At 38.5% G+C, this 27,155-nt stretch overlaps 1 protein-coding gene across 1 annotated transcript; it reads left to right on the plus strand.

The window, feature by feature from the left end:
* Window positions 1-1,101: 1,101 nt before the first annotated feature.
* rnd2 (Rho family GTPase 2) lies at window positions 1,102-27,155 on the plus strand. The gene is made up of 5 exons (XM_051717007.1): window positions 1,102-1,337; window positions 5,219-5,306; window positions 17,966-18,075; window positions 22,298-22,432; window positions 26,615-27,155. Exons 1-5 carry the CDS (start codon window positions 1,230-1,232, stop codon window positions 26,882-26,884), a joined length of 711 nt encoding a protein of 236 aa, XP_051572967.1. The 5' UTR covers window positions 1,102-1,229; the 3' UTR covers window positions 26,885-27,155.

A 27,155-nucleotide genomic window follows, 5' to 3' on the forward strand; every position in this document is an offset into this window, starting at 1 on the left:
CACCTGCCTCTATCGCCTATCCCAGGATCCACTACTGCATAACACTGCCTCCAGAGGCTTGTACATTAGGTACTATGCATGACGGGTGCATCGCCTCATGCGCTTCCAGTCCAGTCTTTATGCTCCCTAGCAAATTGAAGTTTTCCTATTAGCCTCACAAACAAGTGGCTTTCTTGTGGCCACACAGCTGTTTAGTCCCAATCCCGTAAATTCTCGTTGCATTGTGCATGTGGAAATACTCTTACTTTCACTATTAAACATAGCCGTGAGTTCTGCTGTCCATTTTGTACGATGTGACTTCAAGTGTTCCGACTACATTTCTTCTATGAAGCTGACGGTTCACCACTATCCTTCCAGGTTTTAATAATGTGTTGGACAGTTCTTAACCCAATTCCAGTGATTTCAGCAATCTCCTTGGTTGTTTTCGAGCACGGGATACGTCTTCAGACATGGCTGTTTAAGAAACAAGAAGCTACACACTGCATCAGTTAGGGTTAAAAGAATTATTGCCAGCTGAAACATATTAATCACTGCAATAATGATCCAATCATAGGCTCTTAAGTATCTGCTTATTTAAATGCATACGGCGATTTGTTTTTTTGTCTGGGCAGTGTAAATGTTCACACTGATAATGACAGTTCAGATGACTTGCATGAGAAGGGAAATATTCAGTGTTACAACTGTACTCAGTTTACCCTAACACAGAACATTAGACCTTTTTAAATTTAGAGATGAGCATAGAAAAATGTAGGTTGTTTTTACACAAGAATTCACCATTTAAAAAGTCCATGATGTTTCCAGGTTTTTCATGATTGTGAGAACCCTATATGGGGAGTTCTATTTTCATGTGGGACAGGAGCCAGAGAGGTTTAATTATCACCCTGCACAAACCACAGCAGTAATGAACGAACACAGTAAAGATAAGTGACATTAGAAATCAAGAGTAGCCTGCTGAACGCGAGGAGCTTGCGGCTCGTGACGCGCGAGAGGGGTGAGTCTCAGCTCGTGGTGTCACCGTGGGAACCAGGAGACTGACAGGCGGACAGGGGAGGGGCGCGCGCCAGTGTGAGTGGACTCTCTCCCTGGCACATACCCGTCCACTCAGAGAAAGATCGCGTGGCGCGCACACTGTCTCAACTCTGATTAATTAGTTCAGCGTTATAAAGGACTGGTGTTAGGCAGCGTATGGTGATCGTTCAGCGCCAGGCGGGCGGACAGTGCTAATACTGATGATGATGGAGGGGCAGTGCAGTCGCTGTAAGATCGTGGTGGTCGGTGACACTCAGTGTGGGAAAACGGCGCTGCTGCATGTGTTCGCCAAGGACAGTTATCCAGAGGTGAGCTGATAATATCATTACATTAAAATATAAACTGAATGAAGTTAACTGAGTTAACTTAATTGAGGAGAGTCATGACAGCCGCCAGAGTAATGTTTTAGTTACTATATGACGGTTGGTCTTTAACTGTAGGTCGTTACTGAAAAGTTTTTTAATTATATGATCCAAGTTAAAGGGATAGTTCACCCAAAAACACTCACTTTCATGCCGTCCCAGATGTGTAGCACTTTCTATCTTCTGCTGAACACAAACAAAGATTTTTAGAAGAATATCTCAGCTCTGTAGGTCCTTTCAATGCAAGTGAATGGTGACCAGACCATTGAAGCTCCAAAAAGCACATAAAGGTAGCACAAAAGTAAGCCAGATGACTCCACTGGTTAAATCGATGTCTTCTGAAGCGATGCAATCACTTAGGCTAAGAAACAGATCAATATTTCAATCCTTTTTTACTATAAATCTCAACTTTCACATTCTAAAAGTGAAAGTGGAAATGGAGATTATAGTAAAAAAGGATTTAAATATTGTTCTGTTTCTTACTCACACCTATTATATAGCTTCTGAAGACATAGATTTAACCACTGGAGTCATCTGTGTTACTTTTATGCTGCCTTTATGTGCTTTTTGGAGCTTGATAGGTCTGGTCACCATACACTTGTATTGAAAGGACCTACAGAGCTGAAATATTCTTCTAACAATCTTTATCTGTGTTCTGCAGAAGATATAAAGTCTTACTGGGATGGCATTGCTATTTCTAGTGATAAGATAATTTTCATTTTTGGGTGAACTATCCCTTTGTTATGTGTTAAATTACATGATGCTCAGCGCACATGTAAAGAGCAGTTCACACCGAACGCAAAAAAGCTAGACGTAGCAGCACAAAAGCAGTTGAAGTTCTTTCTAATTTTACTCATCGCGGCGCTCCCGCGCGAGACGCTGAAAAAAACAGCGATACGCTGCCTAACGGTCAAAGATGTCCGTCTAGCGCATATTTGCGTAAAAAAAACCCAAAAACAAACAAAAAGTAAAACGTGGATGGACTCAAGAACACGTTCGGTGTGAACTGTCAGTTCACACAGTACGTGTTCTTGTGTTCAAAAACAGCTTGATGGAGCACAACGGGATGGAACAGAACACAGGGGTCTTGTTTTTCAAGTCGAATTGTTAGTTGAACTACTTTTAACTTGACACGGCTTCTTAAAACATGGCAAGAAACACTAAAAATACGTGAGACGTGATGCAGTGACACAACAGAACCCATCAAAGAAATTCTAATGGTTATAATGGGAATTGTACTGGTTTTAATTAAAACTATAATGGTACCTGTGGGTATCTACTAGTAAAGTGCCTTCTATTGGTGGCTTGCTGTGTCTTGTGGATACCATTAGGGCCCAATACATACCACACCATTAAAGGAATATTCCGGGTTCAATACAAGTTAAGTCCAAGAGACAGCATTTGTGGCATACTGTTATATTGATTACCACAAAAAATAATTTAGACTTGTCCCTCCTTTGGTTTACGGTGAAGCTCAAACAATGGAAGTGAATGGGGCCAATTATATTACTGTAAATATTACACTGTAAACCCTAAAACAACAGTAAAAATGTCAATTTAAACTTTATAGCTCAAATAATACACAAGTTTTAATGGAAGAATTAATGTAAGTGCATTTATAAAATTATAAGCTTCATATTTCTGCCTTTAAACTCTCCAAAAATTGGCCCCATTCACTTCCATTGTAAATGCCCTAAGCCTAACTAACCCTTTCTTTAAAAAAAAGGAAGAGTCTATATATATATATATACATATATATATATATATATATATATATATATATATATATATATATATATATATATATATATATATATATATATATTACCACAAAAAAAAAAAAAAAAAAATATATATATATATATATATATATATATATATATATATACAGGTGCATCTCAATAAATTAGAATGTCGTGGAAAAGTTCATTTATTTCAGTAATTCAACTCAAATTGTGAAACTCGTGTATTAAATAAATTCAATGCACACAGACTGAAGTAGTTTAAGTCTTTGGTTCTTTTAATTGTGATGATTTTGGCTCACATTTAACAAAAACCCACCAAATCACTATCTCAAAAAATTAGAATATTTTGACATGCCAATCAGCTAATCAGCTCAAAACACCTGCAAAGGTTTCCTGAGCCTTCAAAATGGTCTCTCAGTTTGGTTCACTAGGCTACAAAATCATGGGGAAGACTGCTGATCTGACAGTTGTCCAGAAGACAATCATTGACACCCTTCACAAGGAGGGTAAGCCACAAACATTCATTGCCAAAGAAGCTGGCTGTTCACAGAGTGCTGTATCCAAGCATGTTAACAGAAAGTTGAGTGGAAGGAAAACGTGTTGAAGAAAAAGATGCACAACCAACCGAGAGAACCGCAGCCTTATTATTGTCCAGCAAAATCGATTCAAGAATTTGGGTGAACTTCACAAGGAATGGACTGAGGCTGGGGTCAAGGCATGTCAAGGAATTTGGCTACAGTTGTTGTATTCCTCTTGTTAAGCCACTCCTGAACCACAGACAACGTCAGAGGCGTCTTACCTGGGCTAAGGAGAAGAAGAACTGGACTGTTGCCCAGTGTTCCAAAGTCCTCTTTTCAGATGAGAGCAAGTTTTGTATTTCATTTGGAAACCAAGGTCCTAGAGTCTGGAGGAAGGGTGGAGAAGCTCATATCCCAAGTTGCTTGAAGTCCAGTGTTAAGTTTCCACAGTCTGTGATGATTTGGGGTGCAATGTCATCTACTGGTGTTGGTCCATTGTGTTTTTTGAAAACCAAAGCCACTGCACCCTTTTACCAAGAAATTTTGGAGCACTTCATGCTTCCTTCTGCTGACCAGCTTTTTAAAGATGCTGATTTCATTTTCCAGCAGGATTTGGCACCTGCCCACACTGCCAAAAGCACCAAAAGTTGGTTAAATGACCATGGTGTTGGTGTGCTTGACTGGCCAGCAAACTCACCAGACCTGAACCCAATAGAGAATCTATGGGGTATTGTCAAGAGGAAAATGAGAAACAAGAGACCAAAAAATGCAGATGAGCTGAAGGCCACTGTCAAAGAAACCTGGGCTTCCATACCTTCTCAGCAGTGCCACAAACTGATCACCTCCATGCCACGCCGAATTGAGGCAGTAATTAAAGCAATAGGAGCCCCTACCAAGTATTGAGTACATATACAGTAAATGAACATACTTTCCAGAAGGCCAACAATTCACTAAAAATGTTTTTTTTATTGGTCTTATGATGTATTCTAATTTTTGGAGATAGTGAATTGGTGGGTTTTTGTTAAATGTGAGCCAAAATCATCACAATTAAAAGAACCAAAGACTTAAACTACTTCAGTCTGTGTGCATTGAATTTATTTAATACACAAGTTTCACAATTTGAGTTGAATTACTGAAATAAATGAACTTTTCCACGACATTCTAATTTATTGAGATGCACCTGTATATATATATATATATATATATATATATGTATATATATATTTGTGGTAATCAACATTATGCCACAAATGCTGTCAATTGAGCTTAATTTAAATGGCCAAAAAATACACTAATTGTATGTGTAAATGAAACCATTAGTATTTCTATTTCTTTTTTTTTTTCAGCAAGGTACATAGACAAACAATTGAAAAAATAGCGCAGATGGAAAGCAACAACCAAAATATTGAAATGTTGTGTCAATATATTTTTTACATAATGTCTCGCTGCATTGTTGATTTACTACATGTGAATCTGGTAGTCAAAGTAAGATGATCTCCATAGTATATGATCACCAGTCATGTGACTTTTTTGCTTTGACTAATTGAAAGATATTTAATTGCAGAGATATGTGCCCACGGTGTTTGAGAATTACACGGCAAGCTTTGAGATCGATAAACACCGCATCGAGCTGAACATGTGGGACACATCAGGTGAGATCTGTTATACAGCCATGACATCAGATCAAACAGTGACTCACAGTGACTCAAGCATTGTGCACTCATTTGGCTAGTTGGAGAGTGTAAATTTAGAAACCTCATTATCTGTTAAAGAGTCCAAAAGACAATGTTATTTCTCAGAAGCTTCTCTTTCATTGCTCATGTAGTTTTACTTTAGTATCAACTTTGTTGAAGGTGATTCTCAAATTATTTAGAAGAAATTGCTGACCTACACTATAAGAGTATTGATGAAGAGCTATTCAACTAATGTTGGAATGGTCCTTTGGATGCTTTTTTAAGTTCCTAAGGGAATGTTTTCCTTTCCTGCTGTTGTTGTTGGTCTGTAGAGTTTAGCTGTGTCAGACTGTAACCCTGTCGAGAGAAAATCTTCTCTTTACTGTTACTTTAAACAGACTCCATTTGCTGTCCATTTAATCTCAGTGCTGTCGAGGATGAATGATTGAGACATTAAAGAGAACTTGTTTGTGATTTTACTACAGTAGTGCGAGAGTGTGTGACACATTAGAGAGAGATAAAAACAAAATTTACTATAACAAATCTTGGTGCCAGCCATGTCCACGTATGGAGATATTGTTCATTCCTGTCCCTGCTGGTAGCTGACCGCTCCCGTGGCTTGGGCGACACCTTGTGTGTTTCTGTGAGAGAGAAAATGAACATGGTTATTTGGTTCACGACAGTGACTCTCTGATCTCTGCTGCTGAGCCTTTTCAAGAGTGTTTCAACACCATTTTCTCAGACATGTGACGTCTGAACCACAAAGAGTCAGGTATCAGAACTCTCATTGCTTTGACAAAACAATACACAATAGACAATACAGGGTTTATGAATATGAAGTGGGATATGTTCCTGTTATATTGCTCTTGTTATTGAGTTCTGGAACGTATGGATGATATCTAATATAAATGGCTTTATGTGCAGTCTAGCTTTTCCTCTATGCAGGGTTCCCACATGTTTTGACCGATGCATTTCTATTACTTTTTCTTGACCTCTCCAGTAATTTGTAATTTTTGGGCTTTTTAAAATCCTTTCAATTCAGACAGATTTGCTAATGAATCATTTTGACAAATTTATGAACCACTTTAAACTATTTATTGAAAACAACCAACTCAAAAGAACCATTCACATGTCTCACAAATTAGACATCACTATAGGTTAAGCACAATTTATTCTACACACGAGCAATATACTGTATAGCAGATAAAACATTTCTGAGTACAGCATAAATAGAAAAATACAGAGCCCTTTGGAGGACAGGGAGGTAATTTATTTTCCGAAATAGTTTTGCGTTCCCTCGCAATACGTTTTGCATTCACTCACAGTTATGTTGGGTTCCATCCCTTAAAAAAATTAACCATGGTTTTACTACAGTAACCATAGCTGAATGGTATCTGTAGTAAAACCACAGTAACCACAAAAGGTACAATGGTTTTACTGCAGTAACCATATTTTACCAATGATATTAGTAGTAAAACCATACTACAGAAAAAACAAAACTATGGCAATAAAAATCATAATCAAAATCAGCCAAAAAACATGGTTACAACAGTTTTACTTTTAATAACACCATGGTTAATTTGTTGAACAAGTATGGTTTTTAAAACCTTGACTTCCACCAGAAACAAAACATGCCCTCATGATTATTAACCATGGTTTTACTGTAGTAAACCTGCAGCAACCCTGTAACTTTTAGTGATAAGAATCATGGTTTTAAAAACCATTGTACATGTACCACAGATTAACCCAAACTGACTTTTCTTTTGCTAAAATTGTTCTGTGCTTACCGAAATGCGAAACACTGCCCCCAGTGGCCAAAGCGGTGAGTGTTGTTGGGCGTATGGTCACTGTGAGCTCCATTTTCTGTGAAATGTCCACGGAGGGGTGCCAAAAGCAAGTTCTGAAGCGAGTTGTTTTCAGCTGTACAGGCTGTAATACAGTAAAGAGGATTGCATATTTTATTAACTGAACCTTCCCAACCGAAACCTAACCATCAGTGGAGTAAAAATATAATGTTAGAGTACGAAATGCAGCCTCCGAATCAAGCTCATCACTGATTGTGTGAACATTACTGATGCAACACTCTTCCGGTTGCGCCACATGGGAAGGTTAACACACTGGAGCCGATGCAAGAAGTCGGCATAGTGTGGCCGAAAATAAAATCCCTCTCTATCCTCAAAGCTGGGGCTCCATAGAAAAATTTACACCGATGAGCCAAAAAATTATGACCACTTGCAGGTGAAGCGGATAACGTTGATCATCTTCTAACAAGGCCATATGTCAAGGTCTGGGTAGATTATATGGTAAGTGAACAATCATTTCACCTAGTCAACATGTTGAATGCAGGAGAAATGGGCAGAAGTAAAGACATGAGTGACTTTGACAAGGGCCAAATTGTTATGGCCAGACGACTGGGTCAGAGCATCTCTGAAACGGCAAGGCTTGTGGGCTGCTCCCGTGCAGCAGTGGTGAGTACCTACTGACAGTGGTCCGAGGAGGGACAAACCACAAACCGGCGACAGGGTGTTGGGCGCTCAAGGCTAATCGATGTGTGAGGGCAATGAAGGCTATCCTGTCTGGTCCGAACTGACAGAAGGTCTACTGTGGCACAAGTCACAGACAATTTTAATGATGGTTATGGGAGGACACAGTGCATCACACCCTGCTGCGTATGGGGCTGCGTAGCCGCAGACTGGTTAGAGTGTCCATGATGACCCTTGTCCACCGTCGAAAGCGCCTACAATGGGCACGCGAGCGTCAGAACCGATAAGTCCCGTTTTCTTTTACATCATGTGGATGACTATGTATGTGTGCAACGTTTACCTGGGGCAGTGATGGCACCAGGATGCACTGTGGGAAGACGACCATCCGGTGGAGGGAGTGTGATGCTCTGGGCAATGTTCTACTGGGAAACATTGGGTGCGGCCATTTATGTGGAAGTCAATTTGACACATGCCACCTACCTAAACGTCATTGCAGACCAGGTACACCCCTTCATGGCAATGGTATTCCCTGATGGCAGTGTCCTCTTCCAGCAGGATAATGTGCCCTGCCACACTGCACACATTGTTCGGGAATGGTTTGAGAAACACGATGAAGAGTTCATGGTGTTGCCCTGGCCTCCAAATTCCCCAGATCTCAATCTGATTGAGCATCTGTGGGATGTGCTGGACCAACAAGTCCGATCCATGGTGGCTCTACCTCGCATCTAGCAGGATTTTAAGGATCTGCTGCTAATGTATTGGTGCCAGATACCACAGGACAACTTCAGGTGTTTTGTAGATTCCATGCCTTGGCGCATCAGCGCTGTTTTGGCAGCACGCGGAGGACCAACAGCATATTAAGCATGTAGTCATAATGTTTTTGCTCATCAGTGTTTATTCACTATAGAAATGTCGACTTTTCAATAACTTCAAAAAAAAAAAAATCTGTTAATTTCCATGATTTTTCCAGGTCCGGATTACACAATTTTAAAATTCCCTGATATTTCCAGGTTTTCTATGACAGTGAAACCTTGTCTATGAAAACAAACCAACAAGTTGGCTAGAACTCATGCCACGTCTATGTTCACGGCTGTGCGTGTGTGTTTGGACAGCACTGTCAGTGTAGATTTTAGCACACTTGGTGTTAAGCTACACCACTGCTGACACACACTCACCCTGACACACACTTCAGGGGATTCACAGCAAGTGTGACCCATAAATCCCTTGCTCTTGGCCTTTGCATGTTTCCCCACCCTGCTATAAAAGTCCTTTATGGGAATTTCTTTTCTTGTCATCTCCTTTTTTAAGCTCCTATGGGAACGTTTTTCTCTCCTGCTGTTGTTGTTGGTCGGGAGGGTTTAGCTGGGTCAGATTGTAACCCTGTCGAAACTCTCTTATACCAGAGTCTGTGACATAAGACTTCATGTTTCAGCATGCACACAGAATGGCACCACACTCATGTTAAGTAGCCTATAATCAGATTTATGTTTGCATCTTTGTAGTTTAACTCATTGTTTTTAACCGTTTGACATTTCCTCTATAACGGTTCAGCAATTTACCGATACTGAGAATTACTGTAAATGCTCTAGAAAATAGACACCTCAAAATTCATGCACATTTAAGAATTGTATGCACTGATAACAACATCATGCGGGCCACAAAAAGATGGTTTGCAGGCCAGATGCAGAACTAGACGTCCTGTCAGCAACACAGAATTAAAAAACAGACGTGCATCCTTCACTTTCTTGCTTATAAAGATGGAGCATTTTTTTCTATAGAAGAACATTGTTTACTGCATAAACCGTGATAGTGTGTTAAATTATAACATGACAACAAGCATGATCCGCCAGACTCCCTGTATTTTCCACACTGACATTCACGACAGTTCTCGCCGGGAGAACATGCAGGTACTGTACATTCACCTGAAATCTCATCGTTACCAGTGTAGAGTTGTGTTATTTCCTGTATTCAGGTCATTCATGTTCCTGGGCACTACCATCTCACTGGACCTGAAGTGGGAGGCCCACATAGACTCAATTTTGAAAAAGGCTCAGCAGAGGTTGTACTTCCTTCACCAGTTGAAGAAGTTCAACCTGCCACAGGCGCTGCTGATACAGTTCTACTCAGCAGTCATTGAGTCTGTCCTCTGCACTTCTATAACTGTCTGGTTTGGTTCAGCTACCAAGTCAGACTTCAGATGACTTCAAAGGATAGTTCGGACTGCTGAGAGGATTACTGGCACTCCCCTACCCACTCTGCTAGAACTGTACACATCCAGAGTGATGAAAAGGGCTGGTAAAATCACTCTTGACCCCATTCACCCAGCACACTTCCTCTTCAAACTGTTGCCCTCTGGCCGGCGCTACAGAGCACTGAGCACCAGAACAGCCAGGCACAAGAACAGCTTTTTCCCCTCAGGCCATCCACCGCATGAACAGTTAAAACTGCCCCCAAATACTTTCCTTTTGTCAATACAACCATGTGCAATATTCAGTCCATCCATTCCTTCTTATATCCATATTTCATTTGTATTCTTTAACAAATCCTACCTCTTCTTTAATACATTACATCACCTGCACTTAACTGTATATCTGTATATAAAATATTCGAACAACATTATTGCGCTATTGTATATTTCTGTTATATCTTTTAATTTTTTTATGTCACTATATGTATATATGTTTAAATGTATATGTTTGTATGTATGTATATAAGTTGCATTCTCTTTGCTCTGGAAGCTTCTGTCACCATGACAAATTCCTTGTATGTAAGCATACTTGGCAATAAAGCTCATTCTGATTCTGTATTCACACAGGGTGTTATTATTTTACTTAATTTCAATTAAAAATTAAGGTTCGATATACCACCATCAACAATGTGAAGTTTAAATGAACTCAAATCTATTGATGTATTGAAAATACACTGAACTGAAAGTATATTAAGAGGAAATTGCCACTTGCATTTCTTAAGTGTATTATTTAAATTATATTTAAACAGTAAGCTACATGCACATACTGTGCATACTTCATTCGTCGATTAAGAACATTTCTTAAAATTTGCTACCCTACTATTTTTGGAACATCAAACTACCATATGGTGCATTCAAGTACTCCTGGGAAGTTCATACGTACGAGGTCGGAAATCGTAAATATGTGATGTGTGTTCAAGTGATTTTTGTTGGAAAAGACAGACCCATTTTACAATTTCATATTTCATCCTCTCTTTTTTTACTTACTAGCAATGGCAGAAAGCTTTTTTTTAGCACCAATTCAACGAAATAAAGAGCAAAGCCATGCGTTATGTGTGTAATGTATGCTTTATCTATCTAGTTTATCATTGTAGTGCTTCCACATATAATGATTGGAAATGTAGTTTTGTTGACAAAACCAGTTTTATCATTATTCTTCATTGAGTACAAAAAATGCATAAAAACTAAACTGCACAGTCAAAATCCTCAAGTAAAACTGAATTATTGCCAATAACAATTTGTTTTCGCCATGATTCTTAAATCAACACACCCCCAACTTGTAATGTCGTGGCTTAAAGAAAATCCCAAGCAATTATGATTTTGCTGTGCCGTTTATGTGTGCTTAACTAGCAAATACGAAATCTGACATGACTTGAACGCACCAATACTACTTTTACCAGTTCTACAGTATAGAGTATGTACTGTATACTGTGCACAGTAGTATGCAAATGTTCTGTATACCCAGATGACCTTCTTTTGTCAAAATGTGCACACAGCACGCAATACATCCCACAACGTAATGTACTTTACGTGACCTTCCATTTCTAGTGTGATGAAGTAAAACCAAGCCAGAAGTGATATCAAATGTGATTTCTAACATCTCTTTCTTGACTCATTAATCTTTCTTCCCAATGTTAATACATTCTTACATAAAATTTTTAAAAGTTTGTATTTCCAAGATGATGACTGGATGCAGATTTCCGAAACGTAGGATGGCAGGGGAACACTCATTCATATTTATGAGTAAAGCGCTATACCTGATTTGTTAGGGTTAGGTTTAGGGCTTGGGTTAAGATTGGGTTATAGTTTCTTTGACTAATCAGGTATCGCTTTCCTCATTAATATAAATAACTCTTTCCCTGCCATCCTACATTTTGGAAATTCACTAACTGGACGTAATGAGGTCATGTGACAACCATGTAGCATCTTTGTTGTGTTTTTTTGTATGTTGTGTATGCTTAATTATTTTCAGTAATTTTTGCTTTACCATTTAACCTTTTGCACATTATCCCTTAGGTCTGTTCATATATGTGAAAATGCAATCACATGTCAATATAAACACACATGCACACAGGTAATCACACTGTGTCTCTGATGCGTCTAAATGAGGTGTGTGTCAAAGTTTGTGAGAGAATATGTGTGGTGCTGCTGATCTAACTGACACCTTTGTGCTGAAGGCTACATCAACAACAATTGGTAATGACATCCCATAGAGTTCTGCTTCACACACTCTCTCTCACACACACACACACACACACACACACACACACACACACAGCTGGCGAGAGGTGAACCCAGGGACTGTAGAGGAAATTGTTTACTGCCAGAGATTCAGGTCAGCGTTTCACACGGACACACTTTTTAACAAGATACAAATTATGTCTAGCATTACAGATGAAGTCACAGTATTAACGGCTCGAGCACAACACCAAAAAAAACAACAACGAAAAAACAACTGGCCGAGAACTCAAGCAGTGACATTTAACACCCACTACAAACAAGACAGGAAATATATAGCTTTTGATGTGATGTGAATGTATTTTGGATTGGCAGAAGACACTGACCATGAATGACGAGGTTTTCAAGTTGTTAAACAAAAAAAAAAACTGATTTAAAAAAAAGCCAACAGGACTGTGTGTGTGTGTGTGTGTGTGTGTGTGTGTGTGTGTGTGTGTGTGTGTGTGTGTGTGTGTGTGTGTGTGTGTGTGTGTGTGTGTGTGTGAGAAGCTGTTATACAGAGAACTGAAAAATAAAATCTGCATCCACTTTTGACTAGCGCGCACACAAACTTGTGGATATACAGTGCCACCAAAACGTATTTCACCTACGCCACACTTAAAAATGTATGAATGTCTTTGCATTATATAACAAAATATCAAACCAAGTTTAGAGTCGGGATTCTTAGAAGATTTTTAGAAGAATATTTCAGCTCTGCTGGTCCATACAACGCAAGTGAATGGTGGCCAGACCTTTCAGGCTCCGAAAAAAGCACATACATGCAGCATAAAAGTAATCCATATGACTCTAATGGTTAAATATATGTCTTCAGAAGCGATATGATCAGTGTGGGTAAGTAACAGATCAATATTTAAGTCTTTTTTTACTATACATTTCCAACCTTCACATTCTGAAAGTGAAAGTGGAGATTTATAGTACAAAAGGATTCAAATATTTATCTGTTTCTCACCCAAAGTCACTGCATCGCTTCAGAAGATATGGATTAAACTACTGGAGCCTTTATGTGATTTTTAGAGCTTCAAAGTTTTGGCCACCATTCACTTGCATTGAATGGACCTACAGAGCTGAGATATTCTTCTTAAAATCTTAATTTGTGTTCAGCAGAAGAAAGTAAATCATACACATATGGGATGGCATGAGGGTGCGTAAATAATGAGAGCATTTAAATTTTTAAGTGTGACAAATGAATAGTTTGACTTAATAGTTTGACTCTCCCTCATGTCACCTCTCTGAAACACAAAAGAATATTTTATACAGAATGTTAGACTCAGTCACCATTTACTTTCATTGTATGTGAAAAGATGCAATGAAAGTGAAAGGTGACTGAGACAACATTCTTCCTTACATTTCCTTTTGTGATACGGATTAGAAACAACATGGGTAAATAAATGACAACAGAATTTTCACTTTTGGGTGAACTATTCCTTTAAGTGTCCAAAATTGTCCAAATACTTTTGTGGGGCCACTGTATCACAAACAAGTAATAAAACAGCATAAATAGCCAATCTATCTCTCCGAGCACTTTTATTTGATTCGTCTTATCCTCATTTGCACTCTAATCATTGCATCTCTAATTATCTTTCTGACTTGCTGACCGTCTTCTCTTGGCTGTGGTTGACAGATCTGCCAGAGGGGATTATGGGACTTGTAGCTCATTGGGTGGCTCTCCTGAGACCAGCCTACAATAACCGATAGCTTTGATCAGCACTTTAAACACTCACTGTCAATCTCAAACTTGCTCTCCCTCTATCTCTCTCTGGATTTGTGTCCTCACTCGAGGGAAGGACAGCAGAGTGAGAGACGAAGGCAAAGTTAAAAAGAGAAGATGAGCAAAGACAGAGGGGATGCCAAAATGGCATCCCCTCTGTCTTTGCTCGTCTCCTTTGCAACTAGTTTCTATGTTTACTTTGCATTGTTTGTGAATTTTGTGTATGCATGGAATATCTGAATAATTAACATCCTGGTGAAGAAGGCCCTTCAGCGTCTTTACCACCTCAGGCACTTAAAGGACTTTAAACTGCCCTCTATGGTTCTAAAAACTTTTACACCTGCACCACTGAGAGCATCCTGACAGGAAACATCACTGCCTGGTTTGGAAACTGCACAAAACAAGATCTCTACAAAGGCTCTCCAAAGAGTGGTGCGACCAGCTGAGTGCATCACCCACATCAAACTCCCTGACCTGCAGTCCATCTACAGCAAACGATGCTGGACCAAAGCCAGGAAGATCATGAAAGACCTCAGCCATCCTAATAATGGACTCTTCTCTTTGTTGTGGTCAGGGAAATGCTTCTGCTCCCTGATGGCCGAAACAGAGAGAATGAGAAGGAGCTTCTTTCCCCAGGTCATCCGTGTCCCGAACCAAGGACAACACCAGGACTAGTTTCACTATTCAACACCACACACTTGAAGCAATATTACACTCTGCATTATCATATGTTATATTATCATTATTATACATCTATAACATCACCTCTATAACATCAGCCTGCTGCAGGTCAACATTACTGCACATTTGCACTTTACCTTGGACAATGTACATATTGCCAGTCAAACTGTTGCAGCTACCACCTCTACATCTGTCATTATGCACTATTTCATATTCATATGCACACTTTGTACATACAGTATATATTTCTTGTTTCTCCTATTTTATTGTGTTTTTAATTGTGTTTTTTTACTTCTATTTCTACTCCTTATCTCTCTCTCTCTCTCTCTCTCTCTCTCTATATATATATATATATATATTGTTTTTTTTTTTTTTATTTTTTTATTTTTTTTTTTATCATAAACTGTGGGGAGAAAAGTCGTACCAAGAATTACACTACATGAAATGTACAAATATACATTTCCATCTTCTATCCATTTTGCAACCATTCACACATCAGCACCAAAATGCTGTTGAACTGTGATGTGATTTGCATTCTGTCATTGCCATTTTTTTTGTTTTTTATTATTTATTTTTTTGATGGTTGTGCACTTTTAAAAAAAATTTAGCCTAACCATTTTTAGTTTGCTGATCACCTTGCTTTTGGTCCTGTGTATACCTATTTTATCGTATGTAATGGAACCGCTTACTGTTCCTGTAAGCTATCAACAAATTTCATCATCTGCTTGAAAGAAAAAAGCACTTTACTTTCACTATCGTCCAATATGACAAATTTTTTATTCCAGAGTCACAGACGTTAATGGCCTGGAGTAATTGCATCAACTCCATCAGAACTTTGTGATTGGCCTAAAACGGACCTCTTACGTGCTCAAACCGTTAAAGGAATAGTTCATCCAAAAAAAAAATAAATTCTCTCATCATTTACTCATCATTATGCCATTTCAAACTCGCATGTTTTTTCTTTGTTCTACGGAACACAAAGATTTTTTTGATGGAGATATGATGTGACTATATCCATATAATGCAAGTCAATGGGGATCAACACATTCAAGCTCCAAAAAGGACATAAAGACCACATAAAAAGGCAATCCATATGACTCCAGTGGTTTAATCCATATTTACTGAAGCCATACAATTGATTTTGAGTGAGAACAGACCAAAATGTAACTTCTTTTCCACTATATTTGACATCTGCAGTCTGCTAGGCACGATCATTGTTTGAAGTTTGATTACACTTCCTCGCACATGGCGCATAGTGCTGTACACGCACTGTTTGCATGTTCACACGCAGCACATGCACTCTCCAGATGGCAATATTTATAGTGAAAAGGAGTTACATTTTGGTCCGTTCACATCCAATACAGTTCATATCGTTTCAGAGGACATGGATTAAACCACATGAGTCAAATACGTTACCTTTAAGGCCCCGATATACTTCCAGAGAAAATTCTTCTTCGTTCTGTGGTAAAAATAATTCTAAACAGCCGAGCAAGGGTATACTGTTTGCGAACATTCAGACACCCGCCACACTGCTGTGGGAGGCATTTAGAGGAGCATTTAAATATGAGGATGCTCAGTAAAACCTTAACAAATGTGACATTAAAATGTGTTATCAATGATTTTGTGCCTCATTCTTTGAGTAGAATTCACTCTAAATCAGTAAAAGATGCTTTTTTAACCACTCGATAATGCATACATGTATATATGCAGAAGAATTCATGACGCTAATGTGCTAACATGCTAAAAGCAGCCATAATATGCACCGATTACACTGTTATTGTCATTTATGTTGACACTGATACTACAGCAAAGATAGGTTCATAATAGAGTGATAATATTCAGAATAAAGACAAAAGAATGATGATAAGAGAGACATATCTTTGGGCAGATGTGTGAATGGCTTTCATTGCAGATGGCACATGCGTGAATGGGCACTTAAGAGTATTCGAATAGATTTTAATCCTTTTTTAGACTAATTAAACAAACAAAAAAAAATCATATGACATGGTCTTGCATAATGAATACTGACTGAAAACATAAACAAAGTAGTAGGTGGAGCTTCAGGACACACCTACCGATGACATGGACCAATGGCAGCAAGAAGGTGTTTAGCAGCCGGTAAGAATCTTTCCAAAAAGTTCACCCAGACGAGCTGTTATGTACCACCAAAATGAATGCAAAAACACCTTCTTTTTGGCGAGATTTTGTTCTAAATGACGTGTCACTCGTTCGTTCTTCGAGTTTGTATGAAGTATATCTGGGCCTTAGTGCTGTGTTTATCTCCCTTTTTGGAGCTTTGAAGTGTTGGACCCCCTTGACTTGCATGTATCAATATATCCACATCATATCTCCATAAAAATATCTACTTGTGTTCCACAGAAGAAAGTCATCCAAGTTTGAGATATCTTAAGGGTGTGTAAATGAGAGAATTATAATTTTTGGCTGAAGTATTCTTTTAATCGTACAGCTCAGTTCACACATAGCATCAAAACTGAACTTTTCCGGTAATGTTAAACCTCTCATTTCGGGAAAATGTGCGGATATTCCCCAAACGGGTCCTGTTCATACATGACCTCTAAAAAAATAAACGACGTGATTTTCCGGAAAACGTTGTGTGATGTTGTGCCCAACATCATTAATACATTTCACATTCACAATTTATTGGCTGTTATTGTATAAAATAGTGATTTTATCAAAGGTAATGGGTGATTTTAGGCATGACATGTAATGCACATTTTACTTTCAACAAAAATGTGTTAACTTTTGGTGGTTCGATTTAAATAGAAGAAACTGCCTCTGTAATGGCAATGGAAGGTCAAGTCGAGCGCATGCGCATTGCATTATGGGATACAGTTTTCCGTGCAGTCAGTGTACTTTCTTGTATACTGCACATTTTGGCAAATGTAGTAAGTCATTTGAGTTACCATGCATACAGAAAATTTGCATACTGTGCACAGTACACATACACATACAATATATTGCAGAAATTATAGAGAATGAGAAATGAATTTGCTCCCTCTACATGTATCTTCCTCTCTCTGTCCTGCGGTGGAATTAAATTGACCTCTCCCTCCTGCTCAGGCACTCACCGCAGGAACAACAACAGTCTTTATTATCATCTGTCCTGCTGTCTGATCCCATGTACATAATTTGTGTGTGCCACAGCATTTGTGATCACCAGTAGCACTGCTTTGCTCTTTGAGTTGAAGATCAATGTTATCATAATGAAGTGTTTTCATCCCTGCCCCTCACTGTGTGAACGTGTGCGTGTGTTTTACAGGGTCCTCGTATTATGATAACGTACGGCCTCTGGCGTATCCAGACTCTGATGCTGTGCTCATCTGTTTTGATATCAGCAGACCAGAGACCCTGGACAGCATCCCTAAGAAGGTCAGAATCTCCTCTCCTTGCCTCTCTTTTACTCTTCTCTGTTTTCCTTTCCTCTCTCTCATAATGAGACAAAAACATAGAATATTTAGTGTATACTTGTAACAGTGCATTTTATAATGACATTGTGAAGCTGTTGTGAACACGCACACATTCTTGCCACATTAGTCTCTCGCTCTGAAAACACAATGCAACTGTTGACTAAGAGAAGTTTTTGTTTGTGGGTTTTTTGCAGTGGGAGAATGATGGCACAGTGGATTTATGCAAAAACAAGCTTTATCTGAACACAAATGTCAACAATTTTGCTGTGATAAGGGTGTAGGTCTAGTGCTGAAGGGTTTGAGTGTGTTTCAGTTTTGAGTGAGAATGAGATATTCCTATGATCTAGGTAGGACGGGTGGGCAGTATGATGAACAATTTATATCACAGAATGAGTCATTTTATATTACGGTAATGGTATATATTACAATATTCAACCTGCTCCAGATCTGACTTTGACCCAGAAACACATTTTAAGTTTTAAGCACTGAAATAAAAAGGAAAGTCTTAGCCAACATTTAAATGATTATATCTTGATTTGGAGTAGAAACTAAATGGTTCATTAGAAAGCTGAGACTTTCCTTTTTCCTTGAGCGCATAAAACTCAAAATGTGTTTTTGGGTCAGAGTGACTCAAAACGTTGGAACAGGTCACAGTATCATGAGCAGGTCAAGGGTTATATAATTTGAAGCTTTTGCCATTTATATCGTTATAAACAATGCTGGGTAAAAAGGGGCGAATCTTTTGGAAAACTTTTTACCGGCTGCTAAACACCTTCTTACTGCCATTGGTCCACATTACCGGTAGGTGTGACTTGAAACTCCAGCTACCTTGAAGCCGACAGCTAATTTTGTTTACGTTGTTCAGTCTGTTAAGATCAGTCAACATGAACACACCATCACGGTTATTAGCAAGCTTGTGCAAATTTACCTATAGTAAATCTGTACGATTGTTCGCGTAGAGGCATTTTCCAAGTATGTCATGCATTTTTTGTTTTTTGTTTAATTAGTTTACAGAAGGAATCAAATCTACTCAAATACTCTTTAAGTGCCCATTCCAGAGTTGGGGTACTCGAGTTCAGACTCGAGTCCGAGTCATGAGTCCAGTTTTAATGGACTTGGACTTGTCACGGACTCGGATGCATTTTTACTTGGACTTGACTCGGACTCGAGCCTTTCGGACTCTGGATTTTTTTTTTCAGAGTCCGTCCGAGTCCATGGCATTTGTGATGCAATGACAAACAAGCAAGCAAACAAATAACGTAACATAGGGTGACCATGCATCCTCTTTTTCCCGGACATGTCCTCTTTTTCAGACCTGGAAAAAGCGTCCAGCCGGGATTTCAAAATTGCCTCTAAATGTCCGGGACTTGGCTTTGTCTTCATAATGATGAAGACTCTCTACAGATAGCACTATCTTACATTCTGTGTATTTGATACTGAACATCAGTTTTCACACGTATATGTCCTTACATGTGATTATTCTGGCAGAGAATGGCAGAGTGCACTCTTTCAAAGTACTTTCTCTCTCTGTCTTGCCCGCACGCGTGCTGTATGTGCGCGCGAAAGAGATCGCCACACATGTTCTGCCGCTCTCATCCAGAAACATCAATGACGTAAGTACACTTTTGAAAGTGCGTTCCCCAACTCTGCTAATTATTAAATAGAACAAATGTTTTATCAGACTCACGTTACTACGCAAAGCCATTTCCAACTGAAAATGTTGACTATATCAAGACAAAATCAAATATGCTATTTAGGGATATTTAAACTAATATGACGGATGAAACAGACCATGATGGAAATTGTACAACTCAGTCCATTACATATTTGTAGTGCAACCTCTGTGTGTTACCTGTAAAGCTGGCACTTGCGTTTCAATGGCAAAAAAGTCAGAAAATACAATGAAGAACGCAAGTGAGGGGAGAAGTCTCTGTTCACCTATTATCCATACTAAATATAATGCGAAAAGAATGAAACGTCAGCCCAAGGAGAGTTTGCCATACATTTTTTTATTTTAGCTTTAGGAAAGTAGGCTATACCTGGACACAGCAGGATGACTGAAAAGTGTGAAGTGTAGTAAAATTACATTTCTAATGGTATCTAATCTTTTCTGTTTTTATTTTCTGTTTAATTTTATGGGCATTATTAAATGTTTTAATATTACCATTTATTAAATGTATTAAACACATTAAATGTATTTAATTAATTACATGTATTTCACCCATAATTTTAGATAAAACTAAACTAAATGGAAAAATTGAAAATGAAGTAGAAAAAAACTAAATTAAAATAATAATAATAATAATAATAACAACAACAACTCTGGTTGTAATGACTAACGCAGCTTTCACTTTCTTTAGTCTATGTTTGAGTGGAGGGGAAAAATCAGAACACAATAAGAAGTGTGTTGAAGAACAGTTTTGTCTTCGTACACCTAAAGCATATGCTTTCATTCTGAAACCACTTTGAAGTTTGTTCAGCAGGAAACTAATAATAAAATATAGAGGTGTTTTCATTACATTTATATTGACAAATTGTTTTTCTTAGTTGTGAAGGTTAAAATAAGCTTAAAATATTCATGTTGAGTTTACGGATACAATTTTAATTCAGATTCATTCGGACTCGGCCTGTTATGGACTCGGTCCATTTTGGACTCAGACTTGACTATGGTGGACTCGAACCTAACACTAGCCCATTCACTCTTTTGTTTTGTATGCTGCTTCACGCATGTGCCATCTGCAGTGAAAGCCATTCACACATATGCCCAAAGATATGCCTCTCTTATCATCATTCTTTTGTCTTTATTCTACCCATTAACACTCTTTTATAATCTTTGCAGTTGTATCAGTGTCATCATAAATTACAATAATAGAGCGTAATCAGTGTATATTATGGACGCGTATAGTGTGTTAGCGCATTAGCATCATGAATTCAGAATGTAAACAAGACAAATTGCAAAATTTTTACTGCATATAATTACTTTCAATCATCATCGAGTGGTTAAAAAAAGCATCTTTTTCTGATCTAGTGTAAATTCTACTCATAGATTGAGGCATAAAGTCATTGATAACACATTTTAATGTCACATTATTTTAGGTTTATCTGAGTGTCCTCATATTTAAATGTACTTCTAAATGCCTCCCATAGCGGTGTGGCGGGTGTCTGAATGTTCGCAAACAGTATACTGTTGCTCCACTGTTTCGAACTTCATTTTACCCCTGAACGAAGAACTTCTCCGGAAGTATATCTGGGTCTTCAGTCTACATGTAAAAATGTCAATCATGGTTACCATGTTAAATGTTATTATGTGAAAATCACGCCACCTAATTTATTATAGTGACAGAGATCTGACGTAATGATTTCAAACACCTCTCCAAATTCATCTTGGAAACCCCTCCTGATAGGCATTCCACAACCTTTAACCTCTTACTGTTCCTCTTGTATCCCTGCACACCAAACACATTGAAACATTTTTCCACCAAAGACTACAGCATCTCACCTCTGATCCCTCCCATGACTAAGGCCACAGGGGTGGAGTTAAACCCTGATGTGGAATGCTGAGAGGCCAAACATGGCCTCTGATTGGTCGGTTAAGGGTGGCATTTAAGGTTAAATATCACAGTGCAGTTTTGATGGATGGCTGAACACATTCAGAAGCTGTGAAATGGGCCCATAGCTTACATATTTGAACCTTAGCAGTGGCCAGTAAACTACACACACAAAAAACACCCATGCATTCTCACACACAGCCTGTTTGTATAACTGGCTCTGGATGGTTCTGCATTAGCAGGAGTGTTCCTGAAAAGAGCCTACTAACAGTCATTTTGAACCACAATAGCTGTAAGAGAAGAGATTTGGAGCTGTTGTTGTATGCAATGCTGTATAGTAAAGGTGTGAATACAGTCTCATTTGTAAATGTTTGTATCAAATCAGATTACAGCTAGACAATTTGCTTCCCATATTCTCTTACTCTCTCAGACAAATTTACATTACATTTCAATGTACTAATTTAGCAGATGCTTTTATACAAAGCGACTTACATATGATAATTTGCAAGTACATTATGCACTAGTGCACCCAGAAATTCTTTCTTTCTTTTTTCTCTTTCTTTCTTTCCTTTGTAAATTTAACAGATGTTTTTATATAAAGCAACTTAAAAATGACAAGTTCTTTGTTTTTTTCAGTGGCTGGTTGAGGCTCAGGAGTATTGCCCTAATGCGAAGTTGGTGTTGGTTGGCTGTAAGCTGGATATGAGAACAGATGTCAGCACCTTACGAGAACTGTCTAAACAGAGGCTTATACCGGTCACACATGAACAGGTGAGCACAAACACACACACACAAAGACACACAAACAGAATGACATTGGTGTTTAGGGGATGTGGCTAGCATAATAAACCGATAAATGAATCCCATTTATAAGAGCATATACACTCACTGAGCACTTTATTAGGGTCACCTGTACATCCTTATTCATTATCTAATAAGCCAATCATGTGGCAGCAGTGCAGTGCATAAAATCATGCAGATACGGCGCAGGAGCTTCAGTTAATGTTCACATCAACCATCAGAATGGAGAAAAATTTGATTTCAACCGCGGCATGATTGTTGGTGACAGATGGGCTGGTTTGAGTATTTCTGTAACTGCTGATCTCCTGGGATTTTCACACAGTCTCTAGAGTTTACTCAGAATGGTTCCAAAAACAAAAAACATCCAGTGAGCGGCAGTTCTGTGGACAGAAATGCCTTGTTGATGAGAGAAGTCAACGGAGAATGGCCAGACTGGTTCGAGCTGACAGAAAGTCTACTTTAACTCAGATAACCACTCTGTACAATTGTAGCGAGCAGAATAGCATCTCAGAATGCACAACACTTTGAACCTTGAGGCGGCTGGGCTACAACAGCAGAAGACCACGTCTGGCAATTTATTGACCTGTTTCAGTGACATAACTATTGCCCCGCAGCCACCATATTTGTGACCATCAGCGGGAGGAAACAATAGCGGTAAATGGACAAACACCCATAAAACTATATCAAGAAAACCTCAAAAAATGCTTTCAATCCATGCCAAGTCCAAGGAAATGTGTTTACAGTTCTGAGGTCAGCACAAATATTGCCTAATTTGACTTTAGCTGACATTTAAATATATTTTATCCACGATTTACCTCAATACGGCGGCGAGTCTGTTGGTCTACCGGTACATCACCTTAAACATCTCTCATTCAGAAGTCACATATGTTTGTGTTGTTATCTGTTCTGAATTGGTCAAAATATTTCAAAACGTCTATGATGATCCCGTCTGTATAAATGTAAGAGCTGCTTTTATCTCATGAAGAATACACAGAAAGCAACTGAGGCATATTAGTGAATAAGAATAATATGTTTACATTAGTCTGGTGGTGTAAATAAAGTCTGTGCTTCATAATATTACGATGTGTTGTTTATTGACTAACATTAGTATATACACATCAAATATATACTATTTATTCACATTATAGTGTTTTTTTATTTATTAAAATTTGTTACAATTATCGCATATCTTTATACAGTCTGGGTGTTATGAGTAACATCGTCCTATGTGCATTTCCACTTTAATCGTATCAGAATCAATGATGTTATAAATATAACTGACACTTACAGATAACTGACATGTCTGAATAAATGAGCAAAGACCCACAAGTGTTTTTATCCCTGCTCTCCCCCTTCATCGCTGCTTGACTTTGGCGAAATGAAGCCGTGTCACGTAATCTTTATTGAAAGAAAAATTACATTTTGGCTCTGGTAATTAAACAGTAGTATCACCTTTTCAAGATTTATGAATAGAAAACAAAATTTCGTCGACTTTTGCGGCATCCCACAGCGCAGCACACTGAAGGTAAATGGAATTTTGGTCACAAACATGGCGGCAGGGTCATACAATGATGTCACATGACAGGTCAATAGGACCATAGTGTTCCTACTAAAGAGCTCAGTGAGTGTATATATACAAAATTTATATTTTAGTTGCTGTAACTGGCCATCTCTTTTTGTCATTTTAGCTTTTTAGCAGTTCATCGTAAAGGAATATTCCAGGTTCAATACAAGTTAAGCTTAATCGACAGCATTTGTGGCGTAATGTTGATTACCACAAAAATTTATTTTGACTTCCCTTTCCTTTTCTTAAATAAAAAGCAAAAATCTGGGTTCCAGTGAGGCAATGGAAGTGAATGGGCCTGTATCCGTAAACGTTAAAAATAAATCACTATTTCAAAAGTATAGCCACAAGACGTAAACAATATACATGTGATTTCAGTGTTATAAAATCACTTACTAACCTTTTCTGTGTAAAGTTATAGCCAATTTTACAACTTCATTGCCATGACAACGTAATGCCAACAAACCCTAAAACGACTATAAAAATTACGATTTAAACAACTCTACAGCTAAAATAATACATGAGTTTTGACAGAAGAATTAATGTAAGTACTTTTTTAAAATTATAAGATTCACATTTCTGACTTTAAACCCTCCAAAAATTGGTCCTATTCACTTCTATTGTAAAAACCTTGATTCTTGCTTTTTTTTTTAAAGAAAAGGACAGACGAGTTGAAATTACTTTTTGTGGTAATCAACATTATGCCACAAATGCTGTTGACTGAGCTTAACTTGTATTGAACCCGGAATATTCCTTTAAGAGGTCCTGTGCTGCAACAAATTTATTTTTAAATGTACAAATATTTCCTAAGTCTCTTGATTAATATGAGCTCATAATAGCGGGGCCTGGGTAGCTTAGTGGTAAAATACGCTGGCTACCACCCCTGGAGTTCGCTAGTCCGCTAGTTCAAATCCCAGGGCGTGCTGAGTGACTCCAGCCAGGTCTCCTAAGCAACCAAATTGGCCCGGTTGCTAGGGAGGGTTGAGTCACATGGGGTAACCTCCTTGTGGTCGCTATAATGTGGTTTGTTCTCGGTGGGGCGCGTGGTGAGTTGAGCGTGGTTGCCGCGGTGGATGGCGTGAAGCCTCCACACGCGCTATGTCTCCGTGGCAACACGCTCAGCAAGCCACATAATAAGATGCGCGGGTTGACTGTCTCAGACGTGGAGGCAACTGGGATTCGTCCTCCGCCACCCGGACTGAGGCGAATCAATATGCGACCACAAGGACTTAGAGCGCATTGGGAATTGGGCATTCCAAATTGGGAGAAAAAGGAAAATAAATCAAATAAATAAATAAAAATAAAATATGAGCTCATAAAATCTGCATGTATAATTATAAAATAATTAGTTTAAGTATACAGTACTGTGCAAAAGTTTTATGCACATAAGATGCTTTACAAAAACATTTGTCTTAAGATGGTTATTTATATTTTCAGCTTTAGTGTGTCAATAGGAAATATACATTTTAGACTCCCAAACATTAATTTTGCAAATAGAACAGAATAGAATAGAAGAACAGGGCACTCTGCAACAGATGGCATGGTTCCCACAGAGCCCCCCACTGAACATAGAGTCAGTCTGAGATTACATGAAGAGACAGAAGCAATTGAGACAGCCTAAATTCTCCAAGAAGCTTGGAACATCCCATCTGCCAACAACCAAGAAAAACTGTGTCCAGATGTACCTAGGAGAATTGGTGCTGTTTTGAAGGCAAAGGTGGTCACACCAAATATTGATTTAGCTTTTTTATGTTTACTGGACTTTGTATGATGTTAATTGATAAATGAAAACTATTTATGGCATTATTTTTGAAGACATCCTCACTATGCAACATTTTTCACAAGTGCCTAAAACTTTTGCACAGTGCTGTATATAATATGTCACACTGCTGTTGCTGCTTAAAATGCCTACCCTTATATTGTGCTTGAGGCCTTTTTGTAAGCAAGTGGACATGCGCGCATACACACACACACACAGTACACGAAAGCACTATAATTACACAAAGAAACTGAGCTATAGAGAGGTAGAGGAGCGGTAAATGTTCCCTCTATTTACATCAATGCTTGCAGTCAACTGACTAGTACTATAACCTTTTATTAAAAAACACATATCCTTATTTCAAAGGAATAACCTACAGAGAGCAGAATATATAGAGAGAGGATAGATAGATATACAGGGAGAGAAAAATAAGCTGTAATGATCAGAGAGTGAGAGAAGGAAGGTCATGAAAAACCTGTTGAAAAAAAGAGAAAGCCTTTTATTTTTTGCCTTGACATTTGGTTCAGCCTGAGAGAGAGAGAGAAAGTAAGTAAGAGTGACAGGGAAAATGGGATAAAGAAAATGCTCTGTGATGTGTTTTTGATAGACAAATGAAAAAGTAAATGCTCTTGGATACTTCTGACACAAGACAATGACCCTAACCCTGTCTTCCTCTCTTCATCTTAATCCTCCTGTCATCTCTTTGCCTCTCTCCATATTCGTCTCTGTTTATCCTTCTCTGTCTCTCACTTTCTCACCCTCTCCTTCACGATCCACACTTTCTCTTTCATTTACTCAATCTGTTAACCTTTTTCTTTCTTTCTTTCAGGGGAGTCTACGAGCGCGTGAGTTGGGAGCAGTTGCGTATGTGGAGTGTTCGTCCCGTATGTGTGTGAACAGTGTACGAGACGTCTTTCACATCACCACGCTCGTGTCCGTCAGACGTGGCCCCGCCCCAAGCTTCAAGAGAAGCTCTTCACGCCACAGTCTCAAGCGTGTATCTAATCAACCTCTACTGCCAGTCAGCTCACAAGCCACGCCCCTTGAACCTACCCCTACCCTCAGAGAGGACAGAGCCAAGAGCTGCACAATCATGTAGACTTAAAAGCACAAATGCACGCACTCATGCACATCTGTACATGCACACACAGTCACAGCGGTGTGTATGAATTAAGAAGATATGGGAAGAAAAGAGACAGATTCTCTGTATTTATGGAATATTGAGGGTCATATATTCTTATATATGGCCCCTAGGACTGTACAGTTGTGTGAATACATTATACAGAGGAGTTCTATTTATTAAATTTTACTTTGCTTTTATTTTTATCATTGTGGTTTACGTAGCAGACCTAAGTGTCACAAAGTGTGTA

The sequence above is a fragment of the Myxocyprinus asiaticus genome, chromosome 14 (assembly GCF_019703515.2).
Source record: "Myxocyprinus asiaticus isolate MX2 ecotype Aquarium Trade chromosome 14, UBuf_Myxa_2, whole genome shotgun sequence".
Lineage (NCBI taxonomy): Eukaryota > Metazoa > Chordata > Actinopteri > Cypriniformes > Catostomidae > Myxocyprinus > Myxocyprinus asiaticus.